The sequence below is a fragment of the Canis lupus genome, unplaced genomic scaffold (assembly GCF_011100685.1).
Source record: "Canis lupus familiaris isolate Mischka breed German Shepherd unplaced genomic scaffold, alternate assembly UU_Cfam_GSD_1.0 chrUn_S1537H1723, whole genome shotgun sequence".
NCBI classification, from domain to species: domain Eukaryota; kingdom Metazoa; phylum Chordata; class Mammalia; order Carnivora; family Canidae; genus Canis; species Canis lupus.
Genome location: NW_023330375.1, coordinates 70,530 through 88,172, shown reverse-complemented (window position 1 = coordinate 88,172; position 17,643 = coordinate 70,530). Strand labels below are relative to the sequence as shown.

General features: G+C 48.8%; 1 gene segment (V, D, J or C); it reads left to right on the top strand.

Moving 5' to 3' along the window:
• The first annotated feature begins 719 nt into the window (after window positions 1-719).
• On the top strand, window positions 720-1,309 carry LOC491494. The segment is given in 2 exon segments: window positions 720-875; window positions 975-1,309. Coding segments are annotated over 2 exon segments (438 nt in total).
• Window positions 1,310-17,643: the final 16,334 nt, after the last annotated feature.

The window sequence follows — 17,643 nt, the reverse complement described above, 5'->3', positions numbered from 1 at the left end:
CAGGGTCCTCCCTATGGGTGACTTTCCTGCACCTACGGCCTTGGAGCCACAAGCGCTCTCTGAGTCACACAGGCCTCGTAATTCGTCCTCTACTACATCATGGAGTAACCTGTCCACATATAAATTTAATGGAATGATAGGTGGACAGGACAATCATACAATACAATCATCAGCAGAACACAAAGGGAATGTAGTTCAACATGCTCCATGAGCATCACCTGTTCACACAATGTCATGCTCATTTCTGATAAAGAGACATCCCTGTTCAGCTCCCTGGGGACTAATGCAACAAGGTCCATGGTTACCTGAGAGGAGACCACTGCCCCTACCTCTATCACAGGGGCTCTGAGATTCCCAGTGTCCTCACAGCTGGAAGAGGCACTGCTAAGACCCTCCAAGACAGAAGAGGGAATGTCACTGGGGAGGGAAGAAAATGTTCCAGGGAAGGGTTAGATTTGAGGTGAAGTAGATATGAGGCCAGGGGGTGAGAACACGTCCATCTCCTCATTCAGCTCTCTGGCTTTCCAGAGAAGAAGCTTGGGACAGAGGTCACTAGAGACAGTATGGTGGTCATTTGCTGAAAGATGTCCTCCTGACACCCAGTGTCTCAGGTCACCTTGCAGTCACTTATGCGTGTGAGGTACCAGAGTCTGCTCATTTCAAAGTCTTCCAGAGGACATGCTGGTGACTCTAGGGCAGAGAGAGAGAGGAAGCTGATTTGCATGAAGTGCCTTCTTAACCTCATAGGACAGGAGACATGAAAAGGTCCAGGGACACCCCATTCCATCCCAGGAGCCTGAGGGAGCTGCAATCTGTGAGGGTCCTCACCATGGCTTGGACGTTGCTTCTTCTTGTGCTCCTTGCCTATGGCTCAGGTCAGGGAAAATACTTTGCATCTGTGGGGAGCACATAAAACAGGGACTCATGTGACCCTTGTCTCCAATATCATCACTTTTCTCTCCTTTTGATTTTAGGAGCAGATTCTCAGACTGTGGTAACCCAGGAGCCATCACTCTCAGTGTCTCCAGGAGGGACAGTCACACTCACATGTGGCCTCAGCTCTGGGTCAGTCTCTACAAGTAATTACCCTGGCTGGTACCAGCAGACCCTAGGCCGGGCTCCTCGCACGATTATCTACAGAACAAGCAGCCGCCCCTCTGGGGTCCCTAATCGCTTCTCTGGATCCATCTCTGGGAACAAAGCCGCCCTCACCATCACAGGAGCCCAGCCTGAGGACGAGGCTGACTATTACTGTTCCTTGTATATGGGTAGTTACACTGACACAGTGATTTAAATCTATGGGGAAGTGCAGCCAAAACCTCCTCATTGGCTTAGAAAGGCTCAGCTTTAAAGGCAGGAGAGAAAGTGAGATGTGAAAGAGTCAACACCACCATGGGAAGTGAGTTCCCTGGTCCCATTCTCCTGTTTAGTGGTTCATGGCAATAACCCTATTTATCTCTCCCAGGGTGTGTCCATCTCTCCAATGTGACCTTCCAAGACTGTGCTTTCTTCCTCCCTCTCTGCCTAAAATGTTGAGGAGTGGGGCTTCCCTTCCATTTTACGTAAACCAGTACTGAGACCCAATCTACAGTTTCAATATGGTCTATTAAACATAGAGCCTTGGTAGATCTCATTTTATTCACTAATTAGATGATGAGGACCAAATTAATATTTTCATCATGTGGAGCTTGATAAAGCTGTAATCCTCCATGTTATACCTCTAAATTTGAAACCACTGTCAGTGTTCATAGATGTATATTTAACAAGCATTCCAAGAGATTTTTATGGAAGTTAGTGTTACGAAGCATCCATTATTGTATTAATATGAAATTAGTTCTGAAAATATCCCCTTAAATGCAGAGAGTAACATCTTCTAACATAATCATTCCCACATCCCACTAACGATACAACCACACTGAAAAACAGATGCAAAATTGCAATTCGTTTGTGGTCACAACAGTCTGCATTGGAGCGGTGCATGCTGTGACATGAAGAAGTGAAGGACCATACGTGACCAGTAGATGTGAATGTGTAATTAGGCCTGGAGACTGTACGATTTGAGCATCATGGTTCCTGATGGCCGTGGGCTCTCAGGGAAATATCAAGAGACCTATGATACTGTAATTATTACCTGTTTCATGGCTCCTTCTAAATAATTTTTGCAACACTTTCCATTATACTTGAATGGTTTCTATTTATTTTGCTTCAAAATACATTATATATATTAAATATTAGTAAAATCTCATTTGTAATAAAATTAATATTTTAGTTCTTTTTACATCAACAATGATATTAGAGACACATGGGTGGCTCAGTTGGTTAAGCATCTGTCTTCATTTTTTTAAAAAGGTTTTATTTATTTATTCATGATAGAGAGAGAGAGAGAGAGAGAGAGAGAGAGAGAGAGAGAGAGAGATGCAGAGACGCAGGCAGAGGCAGAAGAAGTCTCCATGCAGGGAGCCTGAAGTGGAACTCGATCCCAGGACCCCAGGATCATGTCGTGGGCCAAAGGCAGGCGCTAAACTACTGAGCCACCCAGGGATCCCCAAGCATCTGTCTTTAGCTCAGATCATGATCTTGGTGTTCTGCGATTGAGCCCCACGTCGGGCTGCCTGCTCAGCTTTGAGCCTGCTTCTCCCTTGGTCTCAGCCTGCCTCTCGTCCTAATTGTGTGCACTCTCTGAGGTCAGAGATCACAGGCAGAGGGAGAAGCAGGCCCCATGCACCGGGAGCCCGACGTGGGATTCGATCCCGGGTCTCCAGGATCGCGCCCTGGGCCAAAGGCAGGCGCCAAACCGCTGCGCCACCCAGGGATCCCAAGTTATGTGTTCATATCTGCTGTTGACATCCTCACCACAAAGATAACTCCAGGTACAAAGGCTTCTCTAGATAATTCCTTCAAACATTTAAGGAAGAAATAATGAGAATACTACAGACAAGCAGGGAGGAATGAACAACTTTGAGTATACATATAAAGCTTATGTTCCTCATTTATTATACCCAGACTCAATTTTCAAAATAAAATAAAATCGTTGTTCAGATTCTTCTTCCATGACAATTTAAAATGTGTCAAATAAGTTGTATATATAACGTGTACTAACAATTGACACCGGATTCATCATGAGTCTATTCTCAATTATCTCTTCAGTGTTTCTATGTCCTAAGAAATAGCAAAACAAAATAAAAACAAAAAAAGGTTGTAAGGACTCATGTTCCGTGGCTTTCCAAATGTCATTAAACCAGAGTCTGTGCTGCTAAGTGTTTTTCTCCTGAAATGAGGGCAAAGAACCTTTCTTTGACTTTATCCCCCTCAGATCCTGGACCATCTCAGCAGGGGGCCCTCCTGGATTCAGCACCTCCTGGGCTCAGAGCAGGGCCCTCCCTTCCCTCCCAGGCTCCAGTGCTTAGGAGTGGCCAAGGTTCTCTGTGTCTTAGGCCTGAGCACTAGGATTTGGGATGTTGTGTGAGGACACAGGCCCTGGGAAATTCCATTCTCAGAGCTGGATGGGATCCTTTTCTCAGCACCTGAGACTTCAGTTGTGCAGTTGAAGAGAAGGGTTCCGTCAAAGAGGGAATTTGAGGCCTTTGGCCATGAACCCTTTTATGCGATATGAGATTTGGGGGAAGTTGCACCGTTAATGAGAAGATGCTCAGCGTGCATAAGTGAATTTGGGTGATGTGGGTGAACAGATGTGATCAGATATGAACAGATGTGAACAGACCTCTTACCACAAATGTACACAGAGTACTATTGCACCTGTGTAAAGATTACATAATATGTCACTGGGGGATTACACACTGAAACAGTGAGGTAGCACCAGACTCCCATCAGCATGAAGAAAATTCAATACCATGTCAACATCAGATGGTGCCCAGGATGTGGGGCTACAGGAACTCTCCTTCACTGCTGGGGAGAATGCCAAATGCCCCAGCCACTTTGGAACATGCCTGGGCAGTTTCTCGCAGAGCTAAATAAAATCTTAATGATACAATACAAAAATCATGCTCCTAGGTAATTCTATAAATGAATTACTTATGTTCACCCAAAATATGTCCCTAAATGTTTATTCCTGCTTTGTTGATGATTGTCAACACTAGAAATCAACAAATATGTCCTGCAAATGGTGAATGGGTAAAGAAATTCCAGTATGTCCCTACATGGAATGTGATTCAACAATTCAAAGACATAAATTTTCAGGGCAGAGGAAGACATGGGCGAGACTTCAATGTATATTTCTCAGTAAAAGAAAGCAATCTGAAGAGACTAAAACAGTGAGCATTGAGAAATGGGGGACAGGAGCCCTGGGCTCCAGCTCAGCCCAAGGTCCACATGTCTCTTGCAACCACCAGAGAGCAGTGGTGCTCCCTTGTACATCCCCTGGGAGTGTCTGTCTCTGGGCCTTTTGCAGGTGCTCCTGTGTCACTCCTGGGTGAAGCCCTATCCCAGACTCCTATATTCTCTTTTGCTCAGCTGGAGCCCAGCTTAAGTCAAAGAAAGAGCTTGCAAAACCTTAGGAAAGAAGAAAGTTTGCATGAGAAACCTCCCCCCAAAACGTGAGTATCAGAGGAGCACAGAAAATGGGTTGTAGGCTCAGGCTTGGATGGGGGGCTCAGGATCCAGAGTTGGGCGGTCTCTACCCTGTTCCTCACGTTCCTCTCTCACTGCATAGGTAATTTCTGCATACCCTGGGCAACAAAGCAATACCCCCTGGAGATTCACTGGGTCAAATAACAAAGTCTCCATTACTAGTATTTTGCTCTAAATCCTTCTCATGAAGTCAAACTCTCCCACTTCGCCGATGCCATGATAGTCTACATAGAAAACCCAAAAACCTCCACTCCAAGACTGCTAGAATTCATACAGCAATTTGGAAGCGTCACAGGATACAAAATCAATGCCCAGAAATCAGGGGCATTTCTATACACTAACAATGAGACTGAAGAAAGAGAAATTAAGGAGTCAATCCCATTTACAATTGCACCCAAAAGCATAAGATACCTAGGAATAAACCTAACCAAAGAGGTAAAAGATCTATACCCTAATAACTACAGAACACTTCTGAAAGAAATTGAGGAAGACACAAAGAGTTGGAAAAATATTCCATGCTCATGGATTGGCAGAATTAATATTGTGAAAATGTCAATGATACCCAGGAAAATTTATACATTTAATGCAATCCCTATCAAAATACCATGGACTTCCTTCAGAGAGTTAGAACAAATTATTTTAAGATTTGTGTGGAATCAGAAAAGACCCCGAATAGACAGGGGAATTTTAAAAAAGAAAATCATAGCTGGGGGCATCACAATGCCAGATTTCAGGTTGTACTACAAAGCTGTGGTCATCAAGACAGTGTGGTACTGGCACAAAAACAGACACATAGATCAATGGAACAGAATAGAGAATCCAGAAGTGGACCCTGAACTTTATGGCCAACTAATATTCGATAAAGGAGGAAAGACTATCCATTGAAAGAAAGACAGTCTCTTCAATAAATGGTGCTGGGAAAATTGGACATCCACATACAGAAGAATGAAACTAGACCACTCTCTTGCACCATACACAAAGATAAACTCAAAATGGATGAAAGATCTGTGAGACAAGAGTCTATCAAAATCCTAGAGGAGAACACAGGCAACACCCTTTTTGAACTTGGCCACAGTAGTTTCTTGCAAGATACATCCACGAAGGGAAAAGAAACAAAAGCAAAAATGAACTCTTGGGACTTCATCAAGATAAGAAGCTTTTTCACAGCAAAATAAACAGTCAACAGAATTAAAAGACAACCTACAGAATGGGAGAAGATATTTGCAAATGAAGTGTCTGATAACGGGCTAGTTTCCAAGATCTATAAAGAACTTATTAACCTCAACACCAAAGAAACAAACAATCCAATCATGTAATGGGCAAAAGGCATGAAGATAAATCTCACAGAGGAAGACATAGACATGGCCAACATGCACATGAGAAAATGCTCTGCGTCACTTGCCATCAGGGAAATACAAATCAAAACCACAATGAGATACCACCTCACACCAGTGAGAATGGGGAAAACTAACAAGGCAGGAAACCAAAAATGTTGGAGAGGATGTGGAGAAAAGGGAACCCTCTTACACTGTTGGCGGGGATGTGAACTGGTGCAGCCACTCTGGAAAACTGTGTGGAGATTCCTCAAAGAGTTAAATGTAGACCTGCCCTAAGACCCAGAAATTGCACTGTTGGGGATTTACCCCAGAGATACAGATGCAATGAAACGCCGGGGACCTGCACCCCGATATTTATAGCAGCAATGTCCACAGTAGCCAAACTGTGGAAGGAGCCTTGGTGTCTCTCGAAAGATGAATGGATAAAGACGACGTGGTTTATGCATTCAATGGAATATTCCTCAGCCATTAGAAATGACGAATGCCCATCACTTGCTTCAATGTGGATGGAACTGGAGGGTTTTATGCTGAGTGAAGTAAGTCAATTGGAGAAGGACAAACATATGTTCTCATTCATTTGGGGAATATAAATAATAGTGAAAGGGAATATAAGGGAAGGGAGAAGAAATGTGTGGGAAATATCAGAAAGGGAGAACGAACATAAAGACTCCTAACTCTGGGAAATGATCTAGGGGTGGTGGAAGTGGTGGAGGGAGGGGGTTGGGGGTGAATGGGTGACAGGCACTGAGGGGGGCACTTCATGGGATGAGCACTGGGTTTTATTCTGTGTGTTTACAAATTGAACACCAATAAAAAATTTTATTATAAAAAATAAATCCTTCTCATGGCATTCACTGGATCAGGGACAGATGAGATAAACAGATAGATTTACATCACCCAATAAGACCTGGACTTCGGATTGTTGCAAGATCTCCTCTCATGTGAGTCCTCACTGCCAGGACCAAATTCCCCTTCAGGAAATGATCTTTCAGACATTTGCCTTTTATTTCTAGAACCAGCTCCATGCAGAACCAAATATCAGAAATCCCAGGTAGAACAGGGGACAAAGTGGCCGCTTCTCTCTCTTCCCTGTACAATATCCTTGGCTCTGGGGGATCCCTGGGTGGCACAGCGGTTTGGCGCCTGCCTTTGGCCCAGGGCGTGATCCTGGAGACCCGGGATCGAATCCCACATCGGGCTCCCGGTGCATGGAGCCTGCTTCTCCCTCGGCCTGTGTCTCTGCCTCTCTCTCTCTCTCTGTGACTATCATAAATAAATAAAAATTGAAAAAAAATATTTAAAAAAATATCCTTGGCTCTGCATTTTCTGGATTTCTGGGTGCTTCCAGAATTCAGATGATGTGAGCCTGTGCTCACCCACCATCCTCAAGGTCACAATCTCTGGGATGCAGAATCCCAGTACCAGGAAACACCAACATCCTGTATGATTCGGGTCCTGTCAGCGGGGCAGCCAGGAGGTGCCCTGAACACCTGCTCTCCTGGAACAAGGCTGATTCTCAGGAATCCCAATGGCATCTCTCTCCCTATGAGCAGATCATCCCCTGACCATCCCTGGGCTCAGTCAGTTCCTGTGGCTGATCAGTATATTGATTTTGGGAGCCCAGCATCAGTACTATTCTCAAGGTTCTCAGAGTCCATGGTGACGTGGAACACACCCTCCCAGTACTCTCAGGGAGGGTACTGACACTCTGTGAGTCACCCCCTTGACACTTCAAAAGAGGCTGGACCTCTGTGGAGAACCCTTCTTTCCCAACTCAGGACCACATGGTCTCCCTTATCTCCACGTCTCCACCACACACATGTGGGACCTTTGACAAAAACTTTGGGGTGCAGCTGGCCTTGGTATTGGAAATCCCTTCTTTTAGTTATGGGTGGCTGGATGAGCAAGAAATCTGTCCTGAACATGCTGGATACCAGGCAGAGGGACTACAGCTGTGTCCACCCCAGAGTCAAGTCTGACCTCAGATTGCTCTGCCCTGGAAGCTCTGTGTGTGTTTGGTGACCCCATGGCTGACACGGCTCTGAACTTTGTAGGCATAGGCTCTCCTTGAGTTTCCTTAGCCATCACTTTGGACTTCTCTGCTTGTAGAAAAAAACACACAATATTAAACTTATGACCAAAAATGAGAAAGATGATTTTATAAAAATGTTGTAGACTCCTTTTCAAGCAAGAACAGAAGGCCTTCCTTTACAGTTGTTGTTGCATCCAATTGCTTAACCAGACTTTTCATCCATATTCTCTCTGCACTAAGCACAGATCTGGGAAAGGTGCATAGTGATTCCACCTGCAGCCTCACAATGACTTTGTCACTGAGTTTATTTTTTTTTTGTTTTTTTTTGTTTTTTTGAGTGTCACTGAGTTTAAATCAATCTCCCTGAGAAGCATTTTGTGTGAAGGAGCCCACATCCCTTTTAAATGCCCAGTTGACTGAGGGGTGACTCACACATCACTCTGTCCCTTGGTCTCTGTCAGAGCAACTTCAGCAGTCACTCCTGTCTGACAAGAACTTCCAGCATCTTTGCCCCCTGTGCTCTGATATCAGCAACACTCGCAACCTCATGAGGCTGGGCTCCTGCAGTCTTGTGACCATGTGCTGGGAAGAGTCCCTAGGATGGAGTCCCTGCCCACTGTGTGTGGGAATCTATGGTGACAACCAATTGCAAGTATAGACAGATGACAAAGATTCTCAGTATATTATCTACTAGGAATGAATTCAAGGGCTTCTACCCAAAACGTGGACAGATTTTTCCCTGTCTCCTCATTGATGTACAAACCTCCAAGGAAGGAATCGTCTAGAACTCAGGGAGGAGTCACATAACAGGAGAGAACACAGCATCTTGCACAGAAGGTTCCAAATGTCCATAGAGACCCGTCACTGCTCTGGACTTGATCCTATCCAAGAGGACTTTCTAAAGAGACACCACCTCAGTCCTGACTCAAGAATTCCCAAGGGGCTATGAACACATTTCCCCATGAGGAGTCTAGGTAAAGCAGAAAGTTTGTCCTCAAGTTATGGGAGGTTACATAAGGGGACTCCTGACCTGGCCCTAAAGCAGTGGACAGAGCAGGGGGGAGGCACCCTTTGTTTCAGATGGGCTCCGATCACCAAGTCACACAATAGTGTATCTGGGATTGGACACCAGAGAGTGATGGCATCCATTTCTGAAGAGTCAAGGATGATTATACCTGGGACCTGCCACCAGGAAATGCCTGTGCCCTCTGCTCAAGGCTCACAGCTGGGACCTCCCTACCTCAGGTTTCTACACAGCCTTTCCCCTCCCCTGCCCACAGCCTTCACATCCTTAGGCTGAGGGACCTGACCCAAGGCCAGGGAGGGGTCAGAGAGCTGGGGTCTCATTTGCATGGGAGGGCCCCTCTCTCTCTCAGAGGATGAAGAAGGGAAGGGAGAGATGAGGGGAGGCTCTGCTCAGTTGTGGGACCACAGTAGGCAGGATCAAGAATGACCTCCACCATGGGCTGGTCCCCTCTCCTCCTCACCCTCCTCGCTCACTGCACAGGTGACTGGATATGGCGACAGTGGAAGGGGCCCTGGGAGGACGTGTGCCGTCCTGCATCTTTCTCTTGTCTCCAGACCCCAGCATCACCCTCTCTGTGTCTCTCCCCCTTGCAGGGTCCTGGTCCCAGTCTGTGCTGACTCAGCCTCCCTCAGTGTCTGGGTCCCTGGGCCAGAGGTCACCGTCTCCTGCACTGGAAGCTGCTTCAACATTGGTAGATATAGTGTGAGCTGGCTCCAGCAGCTCCCGGGAACAGGCCCCAGAACCATCATCTATTATGATCGTAGCCGACCCTCAGGGGTTCCCGATCGATTCTCTGGCTCCAAGTCAGGCAGCACAGCCACCCTGACCATCTCTGGGCTCCAGGCTGAGGACGAGGCTGATTATTACTGCTCATCCTATGACAGCAGTCTCAAAGGTCACACGGTGCTCCAGGCCTGTGGGGGAAGTGAGACAAAAACCCACTTACCCATCTGCAAAGTGAGGGAGCACCCCAGAAGCTGCCTGCTTAGGCTCCCGCTGGGTTTCTGCTTATGCTTGGCCTGATGCTCTGATCCAAGGTCCATCCTCAGAACCAACCTGGGATTGGAGACTCCTTTATCATCTCTGACCTCAAAGTCACTCAGAGTAGCCACATTTGTACAGAGTCTCAAAGGATACAGATAGTTTTGTCCTCATGAGCTGGGACAGTTTCTTCTAGACCCATAACCATTAACTTATCTTCTTCTGATTTTTCAGTAAATGAAACACTCATAAGTCATGAAGCTGTCATGGTCCATCAGCCCTGTCCCTGCTCTGCTGATGCACATGTCAACGCTCTGTGCAGCTGGGATTATCCCCTAGCTTCAACCTGATGACTAGTTCTCATTATTTAATGTTTGCATGGGACACATAAATTAATGCCACACACAAAATTATAAATGGTAAAAAATAGCTTTCTAGAGAAAAAGCCCAATGTGCTTGATTAAGGAAATTTTTTTTCATATTCTCCAGAGAGGAAAGCAATAAAAAATCTGCAGATTGATTTTTTTATACCACCTATAAAATGACCTGAAAGAGGTAAGAAAAACGTCTTCCAACATGATGGATATACATAGAGGGTGATATTAGTCAATATTTAAAGGAAATATCAGAAAGGGAGACAGAACATGAAGACTCCTAACTCTGGGAAATGAACTAGGGGTGGTGGAAGGGGAGGAGGGCAGGGGGTGGGGGTGACTGGGTGATGGGCACTGAGGGGGACACTTGACGGGATGAGCACTGGGTGTTATGGTATATGTTGGCAAATCGAACTCCAGTAAGTCTGGGCCCCAAGACCCCCCATCTGCTATCAGCCCCAGACCCCCAGAGTTCAGGAGGGTACCCCAGGCCTCTGCCCAAGAGGACACCAGGTAGAGGATGGGGTGTGGAGCAGTGACCAGAATTATGTCCTCCTCCTCCCATGGTCTGAACGAATGAGAGCGAGCCCCAGCTCTGCCTCCCTGTGGCTGGAGTCCTGGGGATGTGCAGGTGGTGGGAGAGGTTGGGGTTTTTCTCCATCCCCACTTCTTCATGATGCCTAATATCCTGGGCACTGCAGTTGACCTTGGACATTCAGCTCATGCTCTTCCATGACTCCTCTTCCCCACTGGGGTGTTAAGGTTTGCAAATACCCCCCCCCAACATATGTTCACTGTCTTCAACCCTCCATGAACATTCCCATGGGGACACCGAGAGGGGCTGGTCTCACGTCATCGACATCCAGCTCACACCTGGAGACCTAGAACAGTAAGTAGGACTCACAGGCCCACAAGCTGCAGGCACCTTGCAAGGATGGCCCCCAGAGCCAGCCTGGTCTGAGGGATGCTGCCTGCAGGTCTCCTGTCCCTGTCCGGTACCCAGAGAGTGGGCCCAGGGTTCTGTCCTAGGCCCCTGTCCCCCTGACATGGCCACACCCACCCCAGGGCCTTACTCTCCAGGCCTGCACACCAGCCTCCTGCTGTGGGCCCTGCTCCTGCCACTCAAGGTCAGGGTTCAATAATGCTGAGCCAGGAAATCAGCGTTTGTGCTCCTTTCCCAGATCTTCTACTTCATGCACAGAGAAGCCTCTCCTTACCTGAGGTTCTCCTGCAGTGACACCAGCACCCTCTCATGGGCTCGTCATAGCAGAGACCTCTGTACTCACCATCCTCTTCCCCCTTCTCACCTCGCCTTCCTCCTGGGAGCACAGTCGCTGACATCCCTGCCTGCTGTGTTCTTGCCTCAGTTGTTCTGCCCTAATCACGTGGTTTCTTCAGTCCTTCCCTGTTCTGTGTCCCCACCCATCTCAGGGTGACATTGTCAGCAGATGATTTTCTCACCTGTGAAATCAGCACGTCCCTTCATGGTTTGAACATCTTCATGCCCTGTTCTCATTTTCTCTTCTGTGTGCAGAACACGGTCACTCCTCTCTCAAAACAGACATGAGTACCTTCCCTTGACGAGTTCCTAAATGTCTCAGAGGGTGGGATGAATTCACCCTTTCATATGGTTTATGGTTTATATAAATTCTTATACCCACAGGAGTGTTTCTTTATGGATGACTCTTCCCTCCATGGGGGAGCTCTCAGATCACAGACACTGTGTCCATGTTCTTTACATCAGGCCTCACAGGCTGCTCCACACAGTCCTTTAGGTCACTGATGAGTGCTGGTGACAGAGCTCTGGATATAGACCTCAGGACATGAGAACCTTGAGAGGGACATGTAACCCACAGGGCGTACGTGCATTACCTGGGCCCTGCAGGGGGACCCTCCCAGCTGGGAGAGCCCCTGTGGCCTCAGGGTTGGGCAGAGGCTGAGCTGCCTTCTGTGCCCCTGGTGATACCCAGCACCCTGGTGCCCTCAGGGCCTGGCAGAGGCTCCTGGGCAAGGTCTTCTGGGGGTTCCCAATGCTGCACACACACCACCCCCTCCTGAGTCCTGGTGCCCTGGGCTTCTCTGTCCTGTCCTTTCCTTCCCTCCTCCCTCATAGACAATGGGTTCCTTTCAGGGATGCATAGCAAAGATGTAGCGGTGGGGGAAGCATTTACACTACTTGGTTCCCATGATCATTGTGTATTTGGTCATCACCCTGTTCCTTCTGTCACCTTAAGGCCTCCAGCTTTCTTTTCAGGACCCCTCGGACTAAGCCCTCAGGCTTGTGGTTAATGTAGCACTCACATCCTTCCATTGGGGGAGGGAAGGCTTCCCTCAGTCCTGGTTGTCTGCGAATGTCTCCACACCTTGTACAAATCATATATGGTCTTTAGGTGACATGGAAAAAACAGACCCACCACCAGTCTTCCACCTGTTTTTTCAATTGACCTCACCTGTGTCTCTCCAGGCATTCCAGACTCTGTGGCATCGCCCTCCATCCACCTGATACTCTGGACCATCCCTCCCTCTCCCGCAGCCTGGAGTCCAGTCAGTCAGCTCCCACTGTCCCACCTGGGGACACAAGCCCCTGCACCCTTCCCCATTGCCTTGGCTGTCACGATTCTCCAGCCCCTCCCTCCTCCTAAGGACCCTTCTAAGTCTCCCTGTCCCACATTCTGTACTAGGTTGTCCCCTGAAGCTAATTCTCTGATGAGCACCCCTGAGGACAGGCACAGCTGGGATGAAAAAATATTACAGTAAATGGAGGGGAAGGAGGTCACAGGATGGCCCTGCCCTGGTCCCTGCTTGATGACCAGGCCCTGCTCTGTCCCCAAAACCCTGGCAGCTTCATCAGACTGTTCTGTGTCCTGTCAACCCTGCTCAGGAAGTGCCCAGCATTCCCACCCTCTGTGTCCTCCTCTGTGAAGATGTGTCCCCCCCCCAACAGCTCCTCCTCACACTCAACACATCGAGCCAACCCACCTCTCCTGGACTCTGTCCGCAGGGACAGAGACCCTCTGCTCTGTGTTCCCTGTGTCTTGTCCTCATCTCCACAGCAGTTCCTGTTCTCCTGGAAGAGGACTGCACAGATCCCTCCCGCTAGAACCCAGGCCATGGAGGAATCCTGATTAGAGACAACACTCCAGGACCTCTACCAATCCCTGGAGGGTTACTCTCACATGATGGGAGCACAGGAGTCAGAGAAGCATAAGAGGAGGCTTGCCTGGGGTGGGAAAGAAGGGGAGTTGCCCAGAGACCAGCAGGGGGAAGTAGGATGGAGTCTGGGGGTTTCTGCAGGACAGGGGTCCCAGTTATGCAATCCCTCCTCTGACACAGTCCTGGGGCTGGGTACCTTGCTTTTAGTGGCAACTAAATAGTCATGTCCTCTCTGAACTGGGATGGGTACTTGGACTTGGGCCGGTGTGGGTCCCAGCAGCTACTACCTCCAGGCCCACCAGGGGGAAGCTAGTGCATCATCAATCCTCCCTGTCACAGGACCACAGAACAGTAAGTGCACAGGAGGGAGAGGCAGGGATGATCATATTTGCATGAGCAGCCCCTCCTCTGTGAGGCCCTGGGACAGGGGATAAGACAAGGCAGGGGCAGCCCAGCCCCAGCTCTGTGGCCTAAGAAGGGGCTGTGCCCCCATGGCCTGGATCCCTGTCCTTGTGCTCCTCTGTCACTGCACAGGAAGGGACAGGCACCAGTGGTAGGGGGGGGGCCCAGCCTGAGTCAGATCCCTGTGGCTCATCTCCTCAACCGTATGCACCCTGTCTCTTGTCTTCATTGTGACGTGTGTGTGTCTTCAGGTTCCCTGTCCCAGCCTGTGATGACCCAGCTGTCCTCCCTCTCAGCATCCCTGGAAACAACAACAAGACTCACCTGAACCCTGAGCAGTGGCTTCAGAAATGACAGATGTGTAATAAGTTGGTTCCAGCAGAAGTCAGGGAGCCCTCCCTGGTGTCTCCTGTACTATTACTCGGACTCAAGTACACATTTGGGCTCTGAGGTTCCCAGCTGCTTCTCTGGATCCAAGACAAGGCCACACCCACACTGAGTAGACCCATCCCCGGGTGGGTCTAGAGCTCCAGCCCCACTGGAGGCTGATGCACAATTGCAGCCACAGTGTCCTGAAAATAGAAAGAGCAAGAGAACCCAGTGCTTCAGGGAGGGATGTCTGTTCCCCCAACAATTTGAACAGCTGAGATCAGATGAACTGAGCTTTAAGAAGGGGACATTCTAGGGATCCCTGGGTGGCGCAGCGGTTTGGCGCCTGCCTTTGGCCCAGGGCGCGATCCTGGAGACCCGGGATCGAATCCCACGTCGGGCTCCCGGTGCATGGAGCCTGCTTCTCCCTCTGCCTGTGTCTCTGCCTCTCTCTCTCTCTCTCTCTCTCCCTGTGTGTGTATGACTATCATAAATAAATAAATATTAAAAAAAAAAAGAAGGGGACATTCTTGAATAGGTATTGCACACAGGAAGTTTGACGTCCCCCTGCCTCAGGACTAGCCAGAACAGGAGTGAATGTAAGGTCCCTGCATCCCATTCCATTGAGGCTGCTGAAGAGAGCGGAGTGGCATCAGCAGGAGGACAGTGCAGGAGTTTCTAGCAAGCTTATTCTTCTGGAAACATCAATTTAAAGTAGATCCACAAGGCAAATTCTTCCAAGAGAGCTGAGGATTCCAGTGAGCTGTTTCAGCCCCTGGGTGAAATGAGACAGAAGGCAAGGTGCTTTGAAGGGGGAAGGGAAGAGTTTCACATGGTGCCTGTGAGCTCTGCCCAGATCGGGGGCCCAGGTCAGAGGTAATCCCTTCCCCTGGAGGCAGGGTGAATTGTGCCCCTGACCTTACTGGAGACCAGAGCCTCTGCCAGCACCCAAGCCAGGCCAGCTCCCATGGCTTCCAGGTCCTATATGTCCTAGGTCCTGGCCCACTACTGTTCCTTGCCAGCTTTGGGGGCCTCCAAAACCCTTGTGACCCCAGGGTGCCCAACTTTACCCAGAGCCCCAGGACACATCTGTTCCTTTGTGACCTCAGCCTTTCTGTTTCCCCAGATCAAACAACCTAAGAGAAGGGAGGCCCCTCAGACCTAGAATCTCGACTATGATTGTCATCAACCTCCATGCAAGGGTAGCTGCATGTACCCAGGGGCCAGAAGCTCCACATGAGATGCAGGATCCCACCACTCCAGGAACAGCCCAAGCTCTGTGGTCCCAGGTGCCAAGAGGCTCCTGTACGTCCAATCTCCTGGCCCACCTTCGTTTCAGGCTGACTGCAAGGACCTAGCCTGCAGACTGATTCCTCATGACACAGACACCAACTGAACTCAATACCAGGCCAGAACTTACCAACCTAGACACAAGACCACTCCCCCACTGTGGTCCCCAAACCTGGTCACCCCTGTAGATGCCGAATCTCGGCCCACTCCCATGGTGCCAGTACCCAGGCCCATTCCTCCAGAAGGTGGAAATGGACATGATGGGCTTCCAGGTACCAAGTAAGGAAACCACAGGGAGAAGGTGGGAGAGGGCAAATTCTGAGCATGAGACAAGTTCTTTGAGCAAATAAAGTGCAGAGAATGAGTAATCTGGGTGATTATTCATAATGTTACCCTCAAGAATATATAGGTTCACCATTTGTAAGAAAATGTTACCTATTGAGGTACCTATTGATAGCCCAGAATATGAGCATTAATTTATAATCTCCACGTTTCAACACAATCCTACTAAAGTCTCCACTGTAAAATATGTGAAACCAAATGAGGTTTGTCCAAAAAATAAAAGAATCTGTACGGGGAAAAATTAATGATGGAATCAATGAATGAGGGTCCCAATATGTCCCTACAGTGTAGACTATATTCTAATACAATGTGGCCTGATGGGAGCCACTGTACTGTGCATCTGTGAACACATTGTGCTTCTCGGATTTGTCATTGATACAACAAATATGTTGGTACAAAATGAACAACGGGTAGTAGAAGGGAAGGTGGGCTGGGAAATGGGGTGACTGAGTGACGGGCAATGATGGAGGAACTTGATGGATGAGCACTGGGTGTCATACAGTATGTTGGCAAATCAAATTCCAGTAAAAATACACAAAAATAAACAAAAACAGGAGGTAAAAACACAAATACATTTCTGTGAAACATGTGGAACTCATGCTTTTAAGGCCCAAAAGATGGAACCCATTCTGAGAGTCAGACCTGGCCATGCCAATGGAGAGGAAACTGGTGAGCCCTGGAAACCAGCTGGGCTCTCAGGGCTTTGGGCGTTACTGAGGTATGTGCCCTTTGACCAGGAGGGGGCACTGAGGGACTGCCCTGTGGTCCTACAGGGCTGCTCAGTGAGGACCCTTCACCCAGGGTGCCTGGGCCTGAGAACTGGGTTCTGAGCTACCTGATGGGGACTCAGCATCTGTGTCCCCTCTGGCCTGGCAGTCTCCCCTGGGGGCCTGTGTGGTCTCAGCAGGTGCTTCCCCCCAGAGCTCTCCCCAGGGCTGGAGCCACCTCCATCCTCTTCAGTCTGTGGTTTGAGCAGAGCTCCAGGATCAGGGCCCAGGGAGGGGCTGGGCAGTCAGTCGGTGGAGCCCATGTGCATGGACAGCCCTTTCTGTGGCAGAGGGTGGAGGAGAAGAGGAGGCCTGGGGCAGTCCAGCCCACGGAGGGGGCCAGGGACTGTGTCACCCTGACCTGGGATCTTTAGTGTTCATTTTACTCTGTCAGTGCACAGGTCAGGACTGACCTCAGGGACACAGAGCCACTGCCAGCCTATATCAGCTGGTCTAGCTTAGAGGTTTGAGGAAATTCAGTCTGGCCCCTGATCCATCACCTGTGAATGTGTCTGCAGGTTCCCCATCCCAGCCTGTGCTGACCCAGCGCCCTCCCACTCTGCATCCCTGGGAACAACAGCCAGACTCACCTGCACCCTGAGCAGCGGCTGCAGCGGTGGCCATATGCTGGTTCCAGCAGCCAGAAGGCCTCCTGAGTACCTGCTGACGGTCTACTGAGACTCACCAGGGCCCCTGGGTCCTCAGCCTCTTCTCTGACTCCAAAGACACCTCGGCCAATGCAGGGCACTCAGATGGCTGTGAAGTTCATACAACAGGGTCCTCATGGGGGCTCATGGTACCACTTCACGTTTTCCTGCCTGAATGATCAGACCCATGATATAATCATAAGGTTAAAAAGAGACAAATCATTTTATAAAATGTTTATACATGTCTGTTTAAATGAAAGCCAAAGTCATTCATTTTTTAAAAACGTTTCATTTATTTATTCATTAGACACATAGAGAGAGAGACAGAGACACAG